At 41.1% G+C, this 24,966-nt stretch overlaps 1 protein-coding gene across 1 annotated transcript in view; it reads left to right on the top strand.

Moving 5' to 3' along the window:
* The window catches only part of mpped1 (metallophosphoesterase domain containing 1), a 96,753-nt gene that overhangs the window by 13,892 nt on the left and 57,895 nt on the right, over positions 1 to 24,966 (top strand). Inside the window, exon 4 of the mRNA XM_063501195.1 lies at positions 24,414 to 24,639. Within this exon, the coding sequence (XP_063357265.1) occupies positions 24,414 to 24,639 (226 nt within the window). The remainder of the gene's footprint in view (positions 1 to 24,413; positions 24,640 to 24,966) is intronic.

The following is a 24,966-nucleotide window of genomic DNA, read 5'->3' as shown; positions in this document are numbered from 1 at the left end:
TACGGTTTGTCCTTTGTTGTCTTTCCAGAGGATACACCAAACACCTTCTTTCCCTCACCACTTCAGCTCTTCTTGATAAATCTTCCCTACCACCCAAAGCCTTTCTCGACTCCTCCCTGTACTCTCTGAGACATTCTTCCACAACTTCCAACATGTAATCTTTGCCTCTCCCTTTATTTACTTACTCTCCTCGACTTCCAGAGCCAACCCAACGATCTTCCATTTTTCTTGTCAGCACCATACCTACCCAAGTCTGCTCCACCCACCACTCTCTCTCTCTCCTGGGGACACTTTAAAGAATTCCTCTTTCTTTTCTAACTAACGTCCAGCCTGTGGGGGATATACACCAACAACATTCACCTCTTCAACCTCCAGCTTCAAATTCATGATCCTGTCTGATCCTCTCTTTGCCTTCACAACACAAACTTATATGTGCTCATTCTCTCCATCATATCAGCCAGCTCTCTCCCTTTACCAGTCATAGTCCCTTACTTGCACCTCCACACTCCAGCCTTTCCTTCTCTCTTGCTGCGTCAGAACACACGTTCCTCTTCCTTTGTCTTTGGCCAACAGTAGCACAGTTTCCACTGGCATCCTGTTGAACAACGGCACCAGAGGCGGTCGTTGTTAACCAACCGATCTGATACGGAAATCTCATTCTTGATAATCTGCATGTTTGATTTGGTAAAGACTTTATGCCACATTCCCGACACAACTCTCCCCATTTCTGCAGGCTTGGTACCAATGTTAGGAGAACACTGGCTTGTCTGTGTGTGGAGTCCTGTCAGCCATTTCAAAAGAAATACAAATAATGTTGATGTTTTCTTTCAAAGGTTTTACACCTCTGATCTTATAAAGTTGTTTTTATTAAACATTACTGAAAAATATCCTCACATACACAACAAATTTGAGCTGCCTGAAATTTGTTTTAAGTCTCTTAGTGCAGCCTGTAAAGGACGTACCATGTTCCATTAATACATAAACAACATTTATCAATAATTAGCGACACTTGTTTATATTTCTCTCCTTCCTGTCTGTTAATGGAGTTGTTGGAGTAGGTGCTTTGTTCCTGACAGTTTTTTTGACTCAACTTTTCAAACTTCTTCTTGTCTGTTGCTGCTGTAGGTGCAGCAAATACAAACTGCAGCAGAACGGACACTTAGCCACAGTTTCATATTGTTTTGTAGTGGTTTCAAATGACTTAGTGATCATTTACAGATCACGATTAAAGCATTCGTATTATGAAAGTCTATAAAAGTTGTTGTGAAAAAATCCCAGGGACAGGAGGTTTAGTGCCGATGGCAGAGTGAGTGATCCCCTAACACAGGTGCTCTTATTCCCCTCCGTGGACCCAAGTGTCCGAGCAGTGAGCTAAATCTCAGGTTGGTGCTGATGTCAGGCCAGCTCCTTCAAAGGCGGCTCTGCCATCATTGATGTTAATCTGTTAAGTTCCCCAAACCTGTTGTTTTTAACGGCTTAGAACTTATTTATCAATAATAATTTGTAAATTATTTATTAATAATAATTAACTTTATCATTTATTAACTTTTTATGCTTTGTTAGCGCCATGTAAATCGAATACTCTTGAAAGTTAAGTTTAGTTGGCAAAGAAATTTCTGCCGTGCGTCCTTATGTTCTTACACCCTTTGTTAAGAAGAAAGTCAAGGAGCCTTTAGAGAATTCAGACTTGTTTTCTTTGACTTTTGCTCTGCTGGAAGCTTCTTATCTCTGTACTGACTCAGGAGCGTGTGTAAGTCTTATCATCGCCACGTGAAATCTGTTGAAACAGGAAGAAGTACCCTCCGCAACAGCGGAAAAAAAAAAGGTTCAGTGTTCGAATCTACAGAAAAGGCAGAACAGTTCCTGCTATCGCTGCCTTCATCGTCGTCATCCACACCTTTTCCCGGTGAAAATCACGCCAGGAAAAGGTGCGTGCCTGATGGCAGGTGTGTGGGGCCTGTGTGTGTAAAGCTCTCTGAAGGAGGGAAGCAGACAGTAGAGGGAGATAAGGGGAGAACTTGTTGTCCTTCGCCTCCTTCCTCGCTCACACACACGGGAGCTGCGGGGAGCGCGAGATGTAAATCCGCTAGCCTGCACTCCAGCGGTGAGAGAGGCGACGTAAGAGACGGGAAAGAAAAGATAAACTGAGCCAAATACGCCTGCTGCTGCCTCTGAAGTCAGTCTTTCCTCTCTCCATCCCTTCCTGCTCCGCTCTCCCATTATTTCCTTCTCCCCTGCAACCCCGCCACCTTCCTCTCCACTGCTCATATAAATATTTATAATGTGGCTATTCCTATTCTTTCTGTCCTTTTCATTCCCTCCTGTTCCCTGTCTCTGTCACACGGATGTTCTGTAGATGAATGTAACTCCTGCTGTTTAGTGTGTGCTGAACAGATTTGCTGGGAGATCAGGTTTAGCGTATTGATTTGGAAAGAGTGTCTGTACAAACTTCGGTCAGGTGTTACCATCTGCTTCCAAACTTTCTGCTCTTTCATCTTTTCCTCTCCTATCAATCTTTGCTTTTTTCACCCCCATTATTTGTCTTGTTCCTTTCCCTCTTCCTCTTCCCCCTTCTCTATCCTCCTTACCTCCCTTTCTGGATCCACTCCTTTCTCTCAGCTCTTATTTTTCTCAGCTCTTATTTTTAGCAGGAAGTCAGTTGGCTCTTGGGGCCGCTGGCAGCCGTTCAAGGCTTTGTCAGAGATGGCAAATGTTGCAGGAGAGGAGAGGAGAGGAGAGGAGAGGAGAGGAGAGGAGAGGAGAGGAGAGGAAATTCATGCAGGGAAAGTGGTGGGAAGGTAAGGGGATGACAGGGAAGGAGAACGCGGAGGTTTAAAAATAATAGGGAGCAGAGAAAAGTGTCCATGTGTCTCCCCAGAGGAATACTGCCTTACTTTGGTAAACTCACAGCTCATGGATCTGTACATTGATGCCACACTTTTATTGTCGTGGTGATCCATCCTGCCAATCAGTATATAAAGGATCTAATGCTTCATCTCATTTACCTTTATTTATTTATGTATTGATTTATTTCTCAGAGCTTATTAGTGTGGCAGAAGCCACCAAACACTCTTTGATAATGTGCCCACATGCATCACAGGATGTGCAAAGCTTGAGAAAAAGTCATTGTTGCTTTTGCAGCAAATATTCTAGCCTGCCTCAGTCAGATCTTCACATTTCTCTGCACATTTAGTCTCATAAATTCAAATTGTGATCCTTGAACACAGCAATCTGCTCTCCACAAAAGCCCACAGCTTTACCTCTGACTTCACTAAATAAACACTTTGAGTTCATGTATTGTACAAGCTCTACATTCTGCATCAGTGTTGCTTTTTGTAAGACTCACATCAAATGTCCGTTTTAACATCATTAGCGCACATGTACGTACATACATACATTTTAAAAATAAATAAAAGTCTTCAAAAATCTACTAAATAAATACAGCAAAGTTGTGTTGTGATTTCTCCAAACTTGAAACAAACTGTAAGCCAAACTGTGATGAGTGTCTGCTCACAGACTGGGCTGGATGTGGCCCATAACCAAAACTCTGTACTGGATCGTAACTATTGCTTTAGTAATGTGTGGATCAGTGTTTCAGCTGATGATGATTTTAATAATTTATCATTCTATAACATCTATGTCTATAATATATTGTCTTCATCTATAATATTCAGGAATTGATATTTATAAATAGTACATATATATAGTAACATATACAATGTCAAATATTTGCCTAAAGGATGATTAGCGGTAGAGGCACCAACATTAATAAAAAATAAAAAAAATGGGTCCAAGTCCAACAGACTTACTTTACATGTACTCAAGTACAGTTCAGTAAAGTTACCCCATGGCCCCGTCTGCTCATGCACCCGGTGCTGAATGACTAATGATGCTGTTTCTTTCTGACAGAGTTTGCACTGAAATCAGTTCCTAACTGATATACATAACTACATATACTTTTAATGTTAAATCCTGTGCAAACCATCACACTGAGCGCTAAATAAGAATCAGTCCATTTAGCATGAACTAAAATTGGAAATGAATGCACAACTATTGGTCACTCTGTTTTTTATGCAAGCACAATGTGCATGCTGAAGAGCACTGATTAATAAAAAAGGACACGTTTAAGTGGAGCTGAAAAGCCACATTGGGCAGCTTTTCAACTGGACTGCTGTGGGTGGAGATGTTTGCAAGGAACAGGTGAGAGGAGCGAGTGAATAAATTGGGGAAGGTAAAAAAAAAAAAGGTTAGAGAGGGTGAGAGGCAGACCTCGAGCTTGTGAGCAGCGCACTTCAGTCCAATTGTCTCCAATAATGGTCTCTTTGATCAGGCTTTCAGCGCTAAGCTGTGCCTGCGAACACGCACGCCGTAGCAACGATCCACGTGGATTTCGTAAGCTGAGGCAACCCTAAGTGTTTGCGTGTTTGTTTGTGTGCGCTGCCCTCGCTGTAGGCTTGAGTGGCATTTTTATTCATGCCATGTGATAACGGGATCTGGCAGAGCAGAGCGGGAATGTACTGCAGTGAGTGTCGAGTGTTTAAATATGGATCTCCTCTTGCTTTGGTGTCGACTCTGGGTCAAGAGAGGAGCAGCTTTAATTCTTAAAGGCTTTGTTCTCACTCTTTCTTTCCTTCTGTCTGCTTTTTCCTGATTGACATCAGTGACTCTCTTACACTTCCTTTAGATTCACTGTAGCAAAACACAGTCCAGTTGACTCACTGCTTGTAGTGCTTTAATAGTTCTACACATATGCAGGTTGTATAAAAAATCGTGAAATGTCCTCTTTTTTAAATTCTTCTGAGGTGAAAAAACAAAACATTAATCAATTCATACTCATTTCCCCTTTTATGCATACCTCGGGTCTTTTGTAACCTGGGACTACATTACAGCCTGTTAAATTTATTCATTTCATTAAGTTGAGCACACGGCTTCTGGTATTCCTCAAATTACTGTGCTACTAATGCTCTGATATCATTAATGTTTTTAATGTAATTGTTTTTCTAAAAACTGATTTTAAAAAAATTGTTTCACACCACTATTTAGCCACCAGTGCATTTTTCATCCCATTATGTCGCTGCTTTGTCTGTGTTCATATATATGAATATATAAGCTTGTTTTATTAGCTTGTTGATACCACAGCTGTTCACCACAATAACCCTTGAAATGCACGGGACAGAGGTAGCAGTGCCACTTCAAAAACAGCAGGAGCATTTCAGAAGTGTTAAATATAAAGTGCGGTATAGAAGTTTCCTAATCACAGACTCTTGCATCAGGCTGAAGGAGCAGGAACAGGCAGTCAGTAAGCTTTTCTACAGTTCACCTGTTTATGTTTCATGATGAAGCAGCATAGAGCAGATGAGACAGGTACCTGTTGAGACTAAGGTGAAGCAAACTTTGTTTATGCTTTATAAATGAGGTCTGACACGCCCTCATGCAGGTACAAGACAGTGAAGCTCGGATGATGATATGCAAAGAGGAGGTGTGATAACCATTTGCTTCAATGTTACCATTTAACATTTCACCGGCCACTTCTTTGTCTCCATCTGTGGTTGGACTGAAAAGGAGGGAGTCAGTGGGAACAAAAACAAACAAACTGGGATGAAAGTCCTTTATGACTGGAAGCACCTGCAGAGATGGGCAGTAACACAGTAAACGACACACCTCCTCTGTGAGATGTTATCGGCTCTTTTTTTTTATTAGATACATCTTTAGGTAGTGCTTCTTGAAAAATGTATCTTTACTCTTATTAGACTGCACAAAGAGAAATAACCCAAGTCTTCATCCTGCTGCTGCCTCAGGAGCGCTGGATTTGTCCCCCCCCCTCTCTGACTCCAGATTACGAGGTCCACAGCCTTTAGCATCTTTGTTACAGCTCTTAATTTAGCGCCTGCTCTATCTGTTCCCCTTTACTGCTGAATAATAGATAAGCGACGACCATGATGCGATTGCCGTGTCGGCACTTTAAATGCAAGTGTGTGTGTTTTATTTGCCTGGCAGAGCGAGAGGGTGTCTGCTGCTCTGCACCTGCCTCTGCTTGCCTGGGTGTGTGTTTTATTTTTATGCCCCTTCATCTCCAACCTTTGTCAGGTGTTGAACTCCTCAACCCTTTCACCTCCCCGCTGGATCTCTTCTTTACCTCCTCTGCTTCCCTCGATTGTCTCTTAGCTTTCTCTCTTTAGCTCTCTAACAGCGAGGTTATTAAACTTTCATAGCTGCTGCCTTTTTCTGGTCTGCTCTTCTCTCTTCCTTCACTGTTCATTCAATCCTTATTTTGCCACATTTCTCACCTTTCCTTCGTCTTTTTTTCACCTCCTTCTTTACGTGTGTTTACTCAGCAGTGAGTGCTGCTGGAGGAGATCATAATGAGGAGGTTTGACAGTCTTATTGAGAAACTCAACAGAATTTCACGTGACTGTAAATTTAGGCAAACCTTTTCCCATCTGTCCCTCGCTGCTTTTATATCTTTTATTTGCACGCCTAAAAGACTGGATTACTTGTGTGCATGCACGCATGAGGGAGGGAGGGAAGAAGATGCAGTAGAATGCGCATCTTTTTCTTTCAAATAAGTTTCTTTTTTCCCTCTTCGAGTTCAGATAGTAAACCCTCAGTGGATATTTCTCATGAAATGATGGAAGGCTTTCTCATCATTTCCTAATTCTCTTTTTCACTTTCACTGTTTTTTTCTGGGTCAGCATCAGTGTTTGTAATTTGTCGTATGCAAACTTGCTAAATCTGTCATTAGTCCTCTCTGTCAAGCAGACAGCAAACCAACTGAGGCAAAACTGTTAGAGGGTTAAATAAAGAGCAGGAGGAGAGTCAGATGTAAATCAGTTTTTGTGGGGCTCTACAGACATTTATCTTCTACCAGTGCAACCGATCTGGATTTTCACCGACTGTAGATGGTGATGTTTAGCTCGAAGCAAAGCCTTTACCTAGATACAGCCTCTAGACGTGTTTGCATGGCTATGGTCTCATATGCTCTAAATCAGTGTTTTCCAACCTTTTGGGGCCACGGCAAATATTTCACATTAGGAAAATCACACGGCACACCACTAAACAAAAATGTCACGAAAAGCATATTGATCATTTTTCCCTGCGTACCCTGTATAGCAGAATGGGCTTGGTTTGTCCCCAGTATACCTCTTTTGCGTTCTTCTGACCACTACTAATGCTAGGGCCTTCATCTGGGTCGGAGTTTTCTCCAGGACCAGGTCAGACTGACTACTTTCAAATATTGATCCATTGCTCTTACACACTGCATGCCAATTATGTCATTTCTTTTTTCATCTTCTTCTGTTTTATTGGCACTTGGCAACCCATTTAATTAGAGCAGTTAGTTGTACTGCCCTCTAGTGGAAGAGAATGTAATTGTTCTGCCCGATACTCACGCCGGTCACTTAGAGTACTAATCAGGTGGAACCAGAGGATCTTCCACGGCACACCTGATCATTTCTCACGGCACACCTATGTGCCGCGGCTCAGTGGTTGGGAAACACTGCTCTAAATGGATGTTGATGGTTCGGGCATGGCACCAGGATGTCTCCTAAATGAGGTGTTTTGGGCATGTCCTGTCACACTGCCACACCTGAAGGGCTGGGTGTGTCTGGTTGAACTGCTTTGGGACCTCAATAACCAGAAAATGTGCACTTTTTTTGTGCAGCATTTTATAAAACAGGAAGTTGTGCTTCACAGTTGACAGTGACAGTGAAAAAACTTCCAGCAGAGCCAGGCTCGTGAGTGTCAGCCACCGGTCGCTACCAGCTGGGATTGAGGACGCCATTGTAAGAGTACTCAAATAGGCCTGGTGTTAACAAGCTGTTCATCAGAGAAGGACAGTTCGTGTTCTCATCCAAGGTTTAAATATGACGTTACATAAACCTTGGTACTAAAGCACAATGGCCTGGAACTACCTTCAGAGCATTCCCTGCTAGTCGATGTGGTCTGATGATGTAGCGGCTTTGACGAGAACAATAAAGGTACGTTCTGTGGAACAGCACAGTGTACAAGTGATGTTGTTTAGCATCAGCTAAATTTGGCATCAGTAGAAATAAAACGAAACAGATATGGGACATATGGCGAGTAGCCAGTGGTTTTATTCATCAGCATTCGTCGGAAAAACCCACGTTGCTTATTCTGAAAGTTGCAGCTTAATCTTCAGCCACATTATCCTGGAGGCAATTTTGTAACACTGAACATGGAAGCGGAGCAGACAGGATGAAAGAGACAGAGATGGAGTGTTGGAGAGTGAAAGAGAAGAGACAGACCACCTACGAGGCCGCTTGATGATGCGCTGGATCTGTCTTTGTCGCTGCTTTTATGTGTCTTTGCTCGTGTGTGTGTGTGTAATGCATTATGTTCAGCGAGGACATTGTGAAGTGTTAGGAGGTGCTGCTGTACTCAGATAAAATGTGTGTTTTGGATGCGTGGCGCAGTAGGTGGTGTTTGTGTATGCCGTCTCATAATTGCTGGCTGTCTTTGTTTTGCGTCTGCTTGTACGACTGTGTGTGTACATGTTTGTGAGTGTGTGTTTGTGTGTGTGTGGGGATATGCAGCAGAGTGTGGGCGGTGATTTAAATGAAATGAGTATTAAGTTTAAGCTGAGGTGGGAAGGCAGAAGTCTTCCTGCCATCATCCAATTCTACCTTGTTGCATGTTCGTCCCTTACTCACCTCTCTTTATCTTCCCTGTTTCTTTCTTTTATGTCACTGACTACTTTCTTTCCTCTGACTTGTATCGCACACACACACACACACACGTGCGCGCGCGCGCACAGACGCTGTAAAGGAATTACAACTGATCCGGGCTGAGTCTTTAGCTTGTCTGTCTTTGAACATCATTGCTGTTGCCTCTGAAGCTTCCCTTTGAATTATTGGAATTCTGTTTATGCACACACACAGAAAGGCTGGCCGAAACTGCACAGTCTGGCTGTTATCTCTCTATAATTTATACATAAAGAAGACATATATATAAACACGTGCAAGCTTCTGCACAGGCTATTGACAGAGATTGGTATGCAGGTGTAATCCTGGTTGATTACACCTTGGAATTTTAAGAGAATTCCATTGCTACAACCATGGCAGATATGCCAAGAAATAAGAGCAGTAAGACAATCAGAGATGGTGCGAAAAGGCCAATAAAAATCTATACAGAAACCACAAACGCCCAAAATGCTAGTACTAAGCCATAAAAAACAGAACAATAAAACTGCAGTAGGTCAAAATTCCCAAATTTACAAAGTAGATTTGTAGTATTACGATTACAACTTTAATACATCGTCTATTCATGTTTTTTCACTTTATTCTACTTTCAGAGGGGTGTAACTTTTACCCCAATACATTGACAGTATCTGATACCCACATACAATAGATATTTTACGTTTATGGTACAAGAGTCCAACACAATCTGCCAATTTGTGCTTATCCGATTACTGCTTTCAATAAAACATTGACAGAAACCTCCCAGCATTATAAAGCCTTTTTTACCTCAATTAATTCTGACAGAGAAGTTAATTATATCAAACCCATTATTAAAAGTAGCAATACAAGAATGATATAAAACTACATCACATGAGCTATTGTTGTTGGCCTGCTCATGGAGCTGTAGTTGCGTGGCCGAGTGGGCTAAGGTGCTGGATTTAGACTCCAGTCATTTTGATGGCGTGGGTTTGAATCCCCCCTGTTTCCAAAAATATTTTACTTTTTACACATTTGGAGTGGGGGTCGCAAGTTCGATTCCCACCCACTATCCAGTAAGGGTCCTGGCTAGACCCTCCCCATGCTAAAAAAAACCCAAGCCCGTCTGCAGCCTGTCCTCTGTATGATTGTGTATGTGACAAATAAAGGTTGTTTGTTGAGCTCGGGGGGGGGGAATATTATTATGAAAACAGGAATGATGGTTACATGTTTAGCCCAGCAGTTATCAGATCAGGTTTTTGTAGAACATAGACTGTATATTAATAATAGACACAGTATCCTGATCTAAAAACCTGGATTCGGCTGGTTCTAAAAAGACCTCAGGTTGTATAAAATTTATAGGAAAATGGCCTTCAACTGCTTTGTGGTGTGAGCTTTGTTCATTAGGGCTCAGTAAACCATAATGAATATAAAATATTGTGTCTGTTTTATAAATTATGGTTCCCATTAATGTCAGAAATTAGGATAAACTAGGATATGCTTATTGGTTAAAACCTTGTCAATCACAAATCAATAACCAGTGAGCTAACCACTTGTGACTGACATACTGTTCTTCTTTTCTTAGTATCTTGTGAGGCATCCAGTATATTGGACCACACTGTGGCATTTTCAGTCCTGATACCCTATATGCTTTGTGGGGTGATACTGATAAGATGATATTATCTCCACTTGTGCTTATAATACTGTAGTGTTAAACCATCTTTACCAGATGCTTTTAGGTGGTCTCCTCTTGGATCACTAGCGTATTTATAAAAGCTTTAGGTATGCTAATCTCAGCATTAAAGGTGTGAATGTAGCTACTCTGATGTCACCCATTAGTTATGAATTTTACAACGTTCAAATTTTGGCACCCTAACAGTGTAATTTTGTGATATTTGGGTGGTTGGGACACAGATGAATTTGTCAGCTAAGGCTAGAAAGCTTGGTTAGCTAGCAGTAGACAGCTGTACCACAAGAAGATCATATTATCATTCAGCCCAGTCGCTACAGCTCCCTGTTGTTTGTACACCTATCAATCAAAGTACCGTATATTTCGTTGTTGCAGTATATTAATGACTAACCTCGTATTGTGGATGGATTATCTCAGTTCTCCTGACTGAAGTTTGGTCTGTTTACAGCATCCTGCCATGCGATTGCATTTGTCCCTAACCATCAGGAACCCTCACGTTAACTTTTATCGAGTGGAAAAAAGTTAGCGTTCATCCTCCACCTTCACTGTGTTTATGTTATGCTAACATAGCTGTGTCGCTAGCGATCACGTAGCACAGCATTATATACCAGCTAGCCCAACTTCAGTAACCCTACAAACGTCACTGCTGTTTAGTTTTCTGTCTTCATTTATGTTGGAAGTGACAGCAGAGCTGTACGTTTGAATTTTTCAGAAATCTCTCAGTCAGAACATGCTATATCATGTTTAGGTGGAAGCTAGCGAGCTAACTTCCTGCTGACTTCTAACTCCGTTGAATTTAATAAATTCTGTTTTCATGGATGCCTGGATGTTAAACTTAATTGTTACACCTGGTAAAGCAGCAACGCTGATCATTTTATTAAAGATGAAAGAATTTAGACAGTTTTTAACTCTCAGTGATGCCGCAGTGTTCGTTTGACTTTGGGACCTGAAGCAGACGGAGTTTAGGACCCAGATTACTCCGCGAGGCTCCTGACTTGGTAGTGCGGCTTCGTAGCTTACCAAAGTCGTACTAAAACAGTTTGGACAGATTTTTGAGCGCTATGTATAGGGTTGCCAACCGTCCCTTAAAAAACAGAATCGTCCCGTATTTAGAAACAAAAGTACACGTCCCGTATTGAGCTAATAAGGGACGCACTTTGTCCCGTAATACAGTGAGAATCAAAAGTAGTCTATAAATGTTAATGGAATTAACGCTTTGTTTGAAAACATAATTCCCAGCCCCTCTCCTGCTCTGTGACCAGTGAGCTGACAGCACACTTATGACAATTCGAGTATGACAATTCAGATTACCGCTTATCTCATTGGTCGAGGAAAGGTCGCTTACGGAGAAAATACCGGAAGACAACAGATGACCACAACAAGAAGCATGGCAGGGAAACAGGGAAACAAACGCCGACACTGCGGTGCAGTGTCAGTACACCTAAAGCTGGACATACACTGTGCGATTTTCAAACTGCTCGATTGACTCGCAGGGGTTATAAGTTGGTAGGTCACGATGCAGGGTCTCACACTATACCGCCCGATGCTCTGATGCGACCTGAGTGCTCACACTGTGCGTCCATAAAATGAAGGTTATAACAGAAATTCTGTCGCTCACTCTCCCTCTGTGTCTTTCACTCACACAGACGCGCACACCACCACCATCAACTTTGCTAAATTGCTAATGAAAAACATTGATCAGGCAGCTGTGATTGAGCAGCAATGTAAATCCAACTATTTCACGGTTGTTGTGGTCCTGATAATTTTGTGAGGCCACATCGAAAAGGCTCGGATGAGCTTTCCAAAGTTCTACAAGTTGTGCCTCCATCGCTTGTGTCCAGATCACACGCTGCACAGCCGTGCTGCTCCGTCTTTTTCACCGACGTTTACGTGTTTGCGCGTGAGCAGTGTGCGCGGCTGCGGTGACACCCTCACGAGCAATTGATGATCGGGAGCTGGTCGTGAGGTGTTAATCGCTTCTCGTTACCCCACGTATACTACACGATTAAGGCCAAAATTGGGCCGATCACCAAATTGGTCGCACGACTCAAAAATCGGCTCAAAATGGGCCAAAATCGAACAGTGTGAGCCCAGCATTAGACCAGCAATGTTTGTTCCCCTCAGAGAAAGGAAAAAAGGCTGCAAAGGTACAGGGAGGAACGGGAAAAGGAAAACACCTGGCTTGAAAAGTGCACGATAACACCTATAAAGCGCACTGCACTGTGTGCCGGCGCACTTTTTCCATAGGCATGCTTCTAATGGTGGGCACATGAAGAACATGAGGGGCGTGAAAGCTCGGGGAACCCTTAACCAATTTTTTGTCCACCAGGCCACGGCAGAAGCAGATATGGTATGTAAACACTGGTTTGTTTTTTTAAACCCTCTGGTTAAGGTTAATATGGGCATGTGCAGTGAATATCAGCGCTATGTGGCCAGAAGTGTGATAATATCATTTATTTTGTGTAATAAACAACTACAAGGATAGATGATTACAACAAATAGATGACTAATACATAAAAGTAATACATAGATGAATAATGATGATGAGTTATGATGCGTAATCATGGGAACAAGCGGGTTTACAAACGGCAGCAGCTGATTAGCATTAGAAAAGCTGAAATAATGCCTCAGCTGAAGCCAATTGTACTAAATGCACTATATGTGCACTGTTACTAGAATGTTTTTCGTTCTATTGTTTTCTATTAATTTATATAATTTTAAGTTAAGCAGGACAGAGTTCTTTTAAAGAAAGATTTACTTATATTCTCAAAAGTTAAGCATGACAGGCTTCTGTTTAAGAAAGAGACCTGTTTTATTGTGTTAATGTTGTCATTTTGAGCTAAAAATAAATGGCTAAATGATCATTTGTTTCCCATGTGTTCATATCACAAAGAATATGCATCTACTTAAATCAAATTTAAGTCAAATGGTTAAAAAATAATTTTACACACAAAAAAAGAGCTACAAAATTCACCACACTGGGAAGGGTGAAGACAACTGGGTTGCCCGGCCCTGGCCACGAGGTGTCCCTTATTTATTTTTCAGGGAGTTGGCAACCCTAGCTATGTACCACATAAAATCGGTTCGAGGTCGGTAAGCACAAACAGAATTCATACATGAGGCGCACCAGATTATAAGGCACACTGTCGATTTTTAAGAAAATGAAAGGGTTTTAAGTGCGCCTTATAGTGCGGAAAATACAGTATTCAGACTTGCTCTGGATTCTTTAGTAGTTAATGAACTTAGACGTGTGCGAGCTTTGGAAACTGGAGTGGCTGTTTCTTGTTAGCTAACTGTCTTGTGGTTCTGTTACCATGCTTAGTACTTCATTGACAGTGCTGGGGAGTAACGGAATACATGTACCGCCGTTACGTATTTAAAATATGAGTAACTGTATTCCGTTACAGTTACCGTTTAAAAAGGTGGTATTCAGAATACAGTTACTTTGTTGAAATAAATGGATTACACGGCGGTATTTTCCTGTTTCATATTGTGGCGGGTCAGGACTGTTTGGGTTTGTTTGACAGCTGTTCGGTTGTTCCAGGCGGCAGCGTTACGGTTGCCATGGTTACAGGGCGACGCTCTCCCTCTGCGTGTTTCCTGGGTGAGAGAGCGCTTTTTTGTTGTTGTTGTTGTTGTTGTGCTAAGCTAATAGGCAGAATGCTACAGGTATAGCTCTAAAGAATGTAGCCTCCTGGGCAGTGTAGTCCGTGCTGCAGGGAGAATGGACTGCCATACACGTTATGTGTCTGTGAGCGCAAGGAGGGAGAAAAAGGAGAGTGGAAAAGTAGGAGTTGTCTCCGAGCAGAAACTGGAGCTGGAAGCATGTAAATATAATAATAACCACTGCAGCCAAGAAGAGTGCCTGACGAGCCCAGTTGTAAGTAAGCTATTAAGACTCGACTGTACACCGTGTTCGTGTTTTCCTCTGAAACAATAAGTTCCGTTGGAGCAGCCTTTCAACGCCTCTCTCTGTCTCTCGCTAGCAAAGTTGACCCAGACAACAAAGTAAAGCTATTTTTCGGCTACGAGCCCGACACGAACCCAACGTATTAGCCAGAGGTCCCTTTACTACGGTTCGGAGCGGCGGACCTTCAGTAATAGTAATAAATCACAGCAATACTACATTCACGTAGTTGTAAAAAGCATGATAATATATTAAGTAATCCAAAGTATTCAGAATACGTTACTGTCATTGAGTAACGTAACGGAATACAATACAGAATACATTTTGGGGCATGTATTCTGTAATCTGTAGTGGAATACATTTTAAAAGTAACCTTCCCAACACTGTTCATTGATGAGCCAAAGTTTAAAATACTGACCTGTTTTGGGGCAGATCACGCCATTAGTGTTAACGTTGTGGCAGACAGGTGCATTTTTAGCTCCCAGGAAGAAAGCGATGAGGTAAAATATCCTCTCTTAAAGATGCGTGTTTTAAAGCCTATAAATGCAAAAAGAGACAATTAAAAAATATGACACAATAACACAGAAAAAATGTTCTCACTATAGTAACCTCACATCCATTCAATGACATTCAACAAAACAATATGAGACTTAGGCTACGTTCATACTGCAGGCGAAAGCGCATCAAATCCGATTTTTTTGACCCTATGCGACCCATATCCGATCATGGTATGACAGTGTGAACGGCACAAATCCGATATTTTCAAATCCGATCTGGGTCACTTTCATATGTGGTACTGAATCCGATACATATCCGATGTTTTAGAAAGCGACTGCTGTGTGAATGGTCAGGTCGCATTAAATCCGTCTTTTACGTCACTGACACGAGACAGATGCCGATTATCAGCGCCCGAGAAGACATCGTGAACGCTTCCTGGCCATCCAGTGAAACTGTTGGGAAGACAACGTTGGAGAAACGTGAACATTTTATTTGTACTGTATAATCTGCAGATTCTGACAGAAATCTGCAGCTATCCTTTGAAGCACCGCTCCTCTAAAACAGCAATAAGGATAATTATTAGGTTATATACATTATTATGTAAATAACAACATAACTTAAAGCAAAAATTGTGAAACGTAAAGTCCGAAGTCTTTATTTTAAGGGCCATCAGTAAAACAATATTGTTTGCTCTGGGTCTAAACAGAGCGCGTTGTGTGTGACATCTTCTTTTGCGCATGCGGGCCGCTTTGAGCGTTCACACTGGAGAGCGTTTGCTGTTGCATTTTATTTGTAGTGTGAACGAGCAAAAAAAATTGGATTTGATCAAAAAATCGGAATTGAGCATTAAGACCTGCAGAGTTAACGTAGCCTTATATTTTTCAGGTGTTTTAGCTACACAAGGCTCATGTGCAAAATTAAGAATGAAACTGTAATAATAATTAATAATTTTCCTTTAATTTAATTTTAGAAAAAAGTTTTGGTTACTGCTTTTCACACACATGCATTCACTCATACTGACACACACACTGGTATTGATTTAATCATTTTGGCTTGGCAGGAAACATTTGGCCTCTATTTTCTGCAGTAGCACACACACAGAATTTCTAGACACACATACTTTGGTATTAAGTTATTTGGCTGAACATTTTGGCTACTATTTTTTTTTTTATATCTGGAGTATACACACACACACACACACACACACACACACAAACACGCACACATACAGAGATAGGATTTAACTTTGTCTTGGCAGGCAGGAAATGTCTCCTTTTTATTTTGTTTGTGCATCCACACAAGCACACATATAAGAGTACACACACACACACACACACACACACACACCAATGCACACACAATGGGCAGTAATCCCCCTGTACATGCAAGAGCTTTGGGCAGAGCAAGGATTTTCCTCTTCAAAGAGCAGACCACCCATTGCAGCATCAGAACAATGGTGGCCGAACTCCGGAAGATTTCCTGTGGTGGCAGTTGGAGTTACACACACACACACACACACACACACACACACACACACACACACACACACACACACACACACACACACACTAACAATCTATTCACTCACATATCAAGATCCACAGACATTATGCTTATGCACCCAACTCCTGGGACCAAGCACATCTATGCAGGCTGCACATGCAACCTTACATGCATTTACCCTCACACTGACCACCATTTGGAGCTAATGGAAAGATGGAGGTTTTTGTGGTGACACACAGACAGCCAGACATGGAGCAGATCTGGGATGTGCATGACTGGAGGGGCCAGGCACTCAACAAAAGAGTGAAGACAATGAGTGAGAGAGGATTGAAAAAGAACCAGAGAGGAATAAAGGGATGAAGGGACGGAGGGGGAGACTGAAGTCCAGCTGTTTCCACTCCTGAAAGCCGCCTTGCGTTGCGCTGTTGCGTTTTCTCTGGTCTTTTTGTCTTTAACGCTACTCGACTGTCCCCTCTGCACCAGGCAAATTAAAAGTATTTGATGTTTAAAAGGAGTCATTTGAATTCAAAGACAAAGATATTGTGGTGACAAAGAACATTCCCCGTGTTGTGGAGGTCTGTTGCCCCATATGTTAGAGTTCCCCCTCACAGTGACTCGCACACTTCCACCCACACCTTTTCCTCTTTTCTTCTCTTTTGTCAGAGAAGTAACAAATTCATTCTCTGTTTCTGAGCAATTTGTTCCTTGTGGACATTCAGGACAATCGACTGTATTGTTGAAAGTCTTTCTTTTTATTATTTTCACACTGAAGGCGGTTGGCTGGGATGGAAAACAGATGCAAACACTGGCTGCAGAATCTACTGTGTAACATTAAGCTATTTGGTATTCACACCTTGTCATTTTGCAGCTTCTTCTGGGGGAAACTTTAAAAAAAATCATCCATGAAATTGAAGTTTAATTCTGGAAAGTAAAAGTGTGTGTGAGTGTGTGTGTGTGAGGATGGGGAGGAGGGTATTTGTGTCCAGCTGGTGGAGTTTTATATTTCTGTCCGTGATTTATTCCTCTCAGTTTACAGTTGGCTGTCAAACTTCATGGGTGAAAACTGCTCACATTGCAGAATTTCTGAGGCAACACAGATAATGTTTATTTGTTAGAGAATTTATGAGTGCCCTGTTCCTGTGCTGTTGTTCCATTGTTGTCTTGCCGTCTGTCTTTCTTGGGCTCACATGCATCCACGTGCCACTTTCCTTTATATCTTTTTTTTTCTGCATTTAGATGCAGTGATTTAGTCTTGATAGGTGGGTACATATCCTCCCTCGACATCACCTTACCCAGCTATTTTATATAATGCTTATTTACAGCAGAAAAAAAATGCTGCCTCCACATTAATTCATCAGTAGTAAAAACTGTTACGCAGTAACGGAATACAGCACTCACACTTCTCTCAATAAATACCTTTTTAAGTGTATTTTGCTGACATGTTCACTGTGCAACTTTTAATTGTAATGGAGAATTTCTTGTATGTTGACAGTGGACATATTTCTCTCACCAATTAGCCATCCCCACACCCCTACTCCATATCTGCTGGAGTACTGTTGTTATGTGTTTTTTGTCCTAAAATCCTGAACTATTTATATCATACCACTGGGACTACATCTTTTTTAGTCAGTTGATGTTTGGAATGTTCTCATGTTGGTTAGCGCTGGCTCTGTCACTTGCTAGCGTGCTAATTTGTCCTGCTTCTCGATGCTTTACCTTACTTTTAGCTTTTAAGCTAAGGCTAGGTAAGCTACAAAACACAAAACTTGGCTTGTGTAGGTTAGCTAGCCAGACTGCTGTCACACCACACATATAAGCATTTCTATTTCAGTTAATAGGTTTTGAAAGCAACAATCATTGTAGTAGAAAAATGTTTCTCTAACGCTGCGTCCACAAGCGAGTTGCTTGTTGCACATCACTTTAAATCTGACAGCTTGTCACTTGCTAACATTTCGAGTCTAATACAGTATATTTACTACAAGGTTGGTCAACAATGTCCACCTCATGTTTATTCTGCTTGCAGTTGCTCGAAGTCATCAAATGTCAGTGGCTGCCAGCGTGGACAGCTTAGGAAGCTAAAATTAATTTAATTTAATAATATTAAAGCTTAACTAGCAGACGAGAGAACTATTAAATAAATTTGAAATATTTTACATTGGTGTTATCTTTTTTTAAAATAGGTATATTAAAGTTAGTTTAAACTATTTGTCTGAGTAATATATTGTAATTGTTGTCTTAGGGTTGTCAAATGAATTTTTACATTTATTTATTTGCATTTTATTTTGAGGTTAGTTTATAGTTATTTTACAGAGTTGTTTGTTTTACAAAAGGTTTCTGTTATTTAGTATTTTGTAACTAATATTAAGTAACTTTTTTCAATTTCTTTTGTTTTGTTATCATAAGGTTTTGGATAAGGTCAAGTTTAAGAAATTCAAAGCCATAGGTAAGTTCAACTCAGTTTTATTTATACAGCACCAAATCACAGCAACAGTCGCCTCAAGGCGTTTTATATTGTAAGGTAGATCCTACAATAATACATACCGAGAAAAACCTGACAATCATATGACCCCCTATGAGCAAGCACTTTGGCGACAGTGGGAAGGAAAAACTCCCTTTTAACAGGAAGAAACCTCCAGCAGAACCAGGCTCAGGGAGGGGCGGGGCCATCTGCTGCGACCGGTTGGGGTGAGAGAAGGAAGACAAGATAAAGACAGTGGTGTGTCTTCATTTAACTTAGCAAAGAAGTAATTTTAAATTATATCTTAAAATTTGTCACAAAACATCATTTGTTCCCGTTTTTTGGCAATCTAGAAAAATGCCAAAGATTTCACAGCAAAAATAATATTATTACCAAATACAATGTGAAAGTATACCTGGATGAAAAAATATACAATGGAGTGCTGTTACTCGTGGATTGACCTCCTCAGAGCCTGGACCTCAACATTACTGAAGCTTTGTGGGATCATCTTGACAAAGAATGGAACAAAAGGCAACCAACATCCAAATATCTTTGGAATGTCCTTCAAGAAGCTCGGAGAACTATTCAAAGCACTTCACTCAACTTCTACAACTGAGTAGAATTACAAACAAAAGAAAGTAAAAGCACCCCTGTGGTGTATGCCTTAAGCATGTGCACCAACAGTAAACAGACAAAGGCTCGGTAGATGGCGACTGAGTGACTCGGGCTCTCCCCAGCCATTGCTTATATTGAGAGACAAGCCTCTAGCTCCTTCTCCTATTGTTGTATAATCATTTTATTCTTCATATTTTTATTGTACACGACTTCAAATTTTGCATCAAATTTGTTTCCAAGTCCACCCATCCCTCCATCCCTCCATCTGAAATATATAAAAATGAATAAATAAAGTTACATATGTAAATGTGCATATACAGCTTTACATGGACAGTTATTGGGGCATATAAAATGGTCATATATCATTAATCAATAACCACTGAGCAAATATGTGACAAACGTGATGCATGCATGCAGAGTTTATGCCAGCTAAATTCATGATATAGATTTCTTTATATTTCTAAATATTTTCCTATAAAGAAGGTGGTGCAAGGCTTTTGCACACCTTTTAAAAAGTTATAAAATGACATTAATATTTTGCCTAATTTGTACTGCTCACCTGGGTGATCATTCTTGCAGTCACATCTAATTTATGGTATAACTGGCTGCCTTAAAAGGAGCTCCAGCAACATCATTAGCTTTCTAAGATTTTACTTTGATTTATTCAGTCTAGCACAGATTAGCTGCATAAACATGATGAGGATTTCTGATGTTTCAGGAGGAATCACTGCCATGACGTCTAAAGTCTGGGACCAAGGGTCTGTGTGCACAGTAAAAAGGTTAATTAAATACTGTACTGTAACTGACTACAGCGTGACTTTGTAAGATTGGCACTGACACATATCAGTGGCGGTTTTAGGTCGCTGTGCAGCAAATCCTGCTCCACAGAGGGAGGGATAGGTTGCATTATCCACATCACTAAACCTTTGTTAGGTGATGGACTCATCAAGTGTGTCTATGCTGCTTGCATTCTACGTTCGTGTGGTTTTTTGGATGTGAAATAGACAAGTTGTATAAGTCCTACAGTGTTATCCAGTTCAAACAACAAATCATATTTTATCATACTTTTTGCTCTGCTCATCTGGTCAGTTCAGTTTTGTTTTTTTTTCTTTATACTATACTATGAAAAGGTAAGAACAGCATGTGACATGATGAAAATTGTTTGGTCCTCAGCAGGTCTTAAAATTAGGTAAATAAAACCATAAATGATCTACAAAATATGACATACCTGACTGTGTGATTATTTTGTTTAACAAAAAGTTGAAATGCAGAAACAGTGCATGAAAAACTAAGCATACATTACTGCTTCCATAAGTATTAGAATGGAAAGTAAAAGCCGAGTACTGCTAATCAAATATACTTAATGAATTCATCCATCCATCCATTCGCTTCCGCTTATCCTTACTTAATCAATTGATTATCAATATAAAAGCATTAGCTTTGGTCTGTCTGGAGCATTCAGGTGTTTGTTGTAATGCCACAGAGGAAAGACATCAGCAGTGAAGCAGCTGTTGCTGACATCAGTCTGGGAGGGGTTATAAGGCCATTATTAAACAATTTGAAATCATTATCTTACAGCGGGAAACATTATTCACAGGTGGAAAAGTCTTCACTGGGAGTGGAAATCCCAGGAAATTCACCCCAGAATTTGACTGTGCACTGCTCAGAGAAAAAACAAGAGCTCCTGTAGAACTCGGGCTCTACAGGCCTCACCTAACATGTCAAAGCTCAGGACACTACATTTAAAAGAAGATGGCATGTTTGGAGAAAGTCTCTTCTCAGCAAACAAACATGGCAGCATGGCGCAGGTTTGCAACATTGCATCTGAACAAACCGCGTGACCTCTCGAACGATGTCCTTTAGACAGATTAGACCAAAGTAGTAATGTCTGGCTAAAATGCACCGTACCATGTTTGTTTAAAACCAAATACAGCAGAAATATCAGCAGAAATAACTCTACTAACTGTCAAACACGGTGATGGAATATTTGGGCTTGTTGCCACAGTACTTGCAGTCAGTCAGTTGACTATGAACCCTTCATTAATATACCAATGAATGTAAGTTTTGGATAGTCAAAGTCCAGATCTGAGTGGACCATAAGAGAGCTGTGTATAATCGAGGGCTCACAAATCTCTCGCATCTAATCGATGTGAGAGATTTATAAACAGAAAACTATTACTTTACATTATTGCTGTTAAATGTGGTTCTTCTAGCTTTTCAAACATCACTTCTGCATTTTAGCTTAGTTCTAGCTGAATAAACTGTAACAAATCATGTGTTTATCTGAGCTTACCTAATCTTTAAACATTATAAGGACTAGATCATTTTTATGTTATCCTGATATGTTAAAAACTAAAATTGTTCTAAAACTGAAACATTGTTGCTCGTTTTTTAAATTGATATATGTAAGAAAGCTGCTGAGCATCATTCAGTTTTACTTTTGTTTTCTTGGGCCACAGTTTTATACTGGTTTTCTGCCTAATTTCCAGTATTAGAAGGAAATAATTTTGTAGCCTTAGAAAGCCACTGTTAGCTAACTGCCCAGCATAGGATGGCAGTCGGACAGTTTATTACAGCCACAGGGCCAAGAGAAAAGAAAATACTGAGTTCTGTTCCCCAGGTGGACACAAATACTGTTTCAACAGAATAGTTAGGTTTCTCTGTGTCTTCACAAGCATTTGATTACTCAAATATTCTTTCATTATGTGTTTATTCTTCTGTATTCTGTCTTTGTTTCTTCTCTCTTACAGCAGTGATCATTAGTATGACCATCAGCTTATCTTTTTGCAGCCGTATTGTAGTACATTTGTTGTTAGATTTATTAAATTCCCAGCCCCCTGGTGTATTTTTTTAAAGAGGCTAGCAAAAAATAAATAAATCTACGAATGCTCTGCTCTGGTCAGCAGTGAGTATCACCAAAGACATCAGCTATGGGCTGTCAACACAGTCTCACAGAAGTCTTTCTATTAACATAACGAAATCCACAAATTTGTGTTTCTTGACTCAAGGTGATTTGTGTCTTCTTGAAGACTATTCTTGCCGGCCAGAAGATGCACCTTCCATCCAATATTCATTCTGGTTATTGATAAACAGGAACTATGCTCTTGTAGTCTGGGGCTTTCCTTCTAGACCACTCTCCATCAGAGAAGTACCTTATCATGGGGAGTCTGTGCACGTTAATGGTGTCCACTGAATGGCTGATAACAAACATGAGCTGTAACATGAGTGTTACTATGGCCATAATCTGTGTGTAATGAATGAATTCACTGTGACTTTTTTCTTTTACCCCCATTAACTTACTTGAAATTTGTGAGAATAACGTGTGGCATAGAGAGGTAAATATTAGACTTCAGTAGCCGCGGTGCAGGCTTTGGCATCACACTTTAAAACACAGGCCAGTTGGCACGCGAAACACATGCCAATTATTGCATCAGTCATGTGCAGGGATTTTATGCATTTTGGAGCACAAATGGAAATTCTGAAAGTAAAGCACAGAATTCCCAGCGGTCCGAGAGCTTTAATCGGTATATGATTGGTATATGATGATATTTTAGAACGTATTGTTCCTCCAACATTGATTTATTTGGGGATGACTAAGCCTCAGATGCCAAACCCTGAGGAAAAGGAACAAAAAGGAACATCTTTTGATTATCTGTGTCCGTGTGCCTTTGTTGAGGTGCAGCCCCTCATTTATGGGCCTTTTTTGGTGTCTGCTTGACAACTAAACACAAGCCCTTCTGCCAAACAAATTGGAGCTGTGTTAGGGAGAGGGGGCGGCCCAGACCCAAACTGCAGAGATGGGCACTCTTTGACAGCTGCTTTCATCTTGTTATTATTCCTCCTTCACACTCAAGGATTTTTGGGCTTCCTAAAGTATTTCTGTCGCTCTCTCCTTCCTCTTCCACTCGTTTTCTTTTTCTGTCACTGGGCTGTGATTGGCTGTTATGACAGAGCCGTCACTGGGCTGTCAGCCTCTTCTAAAGCTCGGTTTAATTACTCCTTTTCACTAACATGACACGTTCATGCACAGATGCGTGCAAACTCGCACACGCATGGGAAAGTCGCTCGCAAGCGCACACGTGCTGACACACAAACCGGCGTGCTCAGCTGCGTGCCGCGTTGTCCTGCCAGCAACAAAAAAAGAAATAGCTGCGGTGATTGAACTCTCCGTCAGCCGTTTTACCTGACAAAGCAGACCCCCAGATGTTTGTCAGTGTTAGCTCTCTGTTTCCCGAGCCGAGCTTTGAAAACATTGTGTAGAAGTGTGAAGGCCCGGCTACTGCTGGGTTTGATGAGCTAAGATCGATCACGCGTCCTGCTGTGCCAAGCTTTGAATAGCCAATTATGGCTGCTGAAATAGAGCAGAGAATGCACGTTGACTTGAAGGAGGGAGACTTTGATTAGAAGGGGATGATGGAAAAGAAGGGGCTAAAGATGCAGCAGTTATTGCCGTAGTCTATAAATGTTTAATATTCTGCTTTGTAAAGCCAACAGTGATCCTCCTCATCCATCCTTCAGATAAAGATTCCCTGACGGATGCATTCAGCTATGCTTCCATTAACAGAAGACAGCAGTGCACTGGGTTGAGACCTTGACTGATGGAGGGAATCTAAGACAGATGTACAGATTTACTCGAAAAATAGAGGAAAACAACTAGAAAGCCTTGTTGCATGTGAATGCCAAGCCATCTGAGCTGGGTTTAAAGTTGTCCCTCTCTTCTCCTTCCCGGGTATCTGCCGTGCTTTCCCTCTTTGTACTGATATCTTCTTCCCGTTTCTGTTTCCCTTCTCTCTCTTTCCTACTCTTTCATCTTTTTCCTCATGTACACATCTCCTCTCCCTCCGCTCTTGTCATTTCTTTCTCTTTCTTTCTTCACCCTTGAAAATGATCCTCCACCACCCCATCTATTTTTCCTTATGGAATTTGGCCTCCTGATCACACTCTCCATTCATTCTTTTCTCCTTTCTTTCATTTTCCATCCTTCTTACCACTTTTGCATTCAAATTCCATTTTTTTTCTCTTTTTCCCCTTCCCTGTCCATAACTTTCACTACTCCACTTACCCTCTCAGGTACCCTCCCCTACGACATCAAGATAGTAATTGCTGGAAATCATGAGCTGACCTTTGACCAGGAGTTTATGGCAGACCTCATCAAGCAGGACTTCTACTACTTCCCTTCAGCCTCCAAGCTCAAGCCGGAGAATTACGAGAACGTCCAGTCACTGCTGACCAACTGCATCTACCTGCAGGACTCCGAGGTCACCGTGCGGGGCTTCAGAATCTATGGCTCCCCCTGGTGAGTGACTCTTTCTTCATATTAGAACTAGGGCTGCGCGTACAGTATGTGGAGTATTTTCTTAACAAAGGATTGACTCTTTGGTTTTCATATAGAAACATATAAATCTGCTGACACGAGTCATGCAGTAGTAACTTCAAACATAGTCAAATATAACAGATTCTTGAAGATTTATAATGTGATGCAATCTGACCATGAGGTTGACTCCATGGTGTAGCGGTTTCCACATTCCTCTCACTGGTTCTAGACTGCTTTGCACTGGCTATGCTCAATAACACATCCAGTTTTCATCACAGCATCCACTTGAATTATGAGTCTACTTTCTTC

Source organism: Pelmatolapia mariae, linkage group LG17 (assembly GCF_036321145.2).
Source record: "Pelmatolapia mariae isolate MD_Pm_ZW linkage group LG17, Pm_UMD_F_2, whole genome shotgun sequence".
Lineage (NCBI taxonomy): Eukaryota > Metazoa > Chordata > Actinopteri > Cichliformes > Cichlidae > Pelmatolapia > Pelmatolapia mariae.
This window is presented reverse-complemented; position numbering and strand designations above follow the sequence as displayed.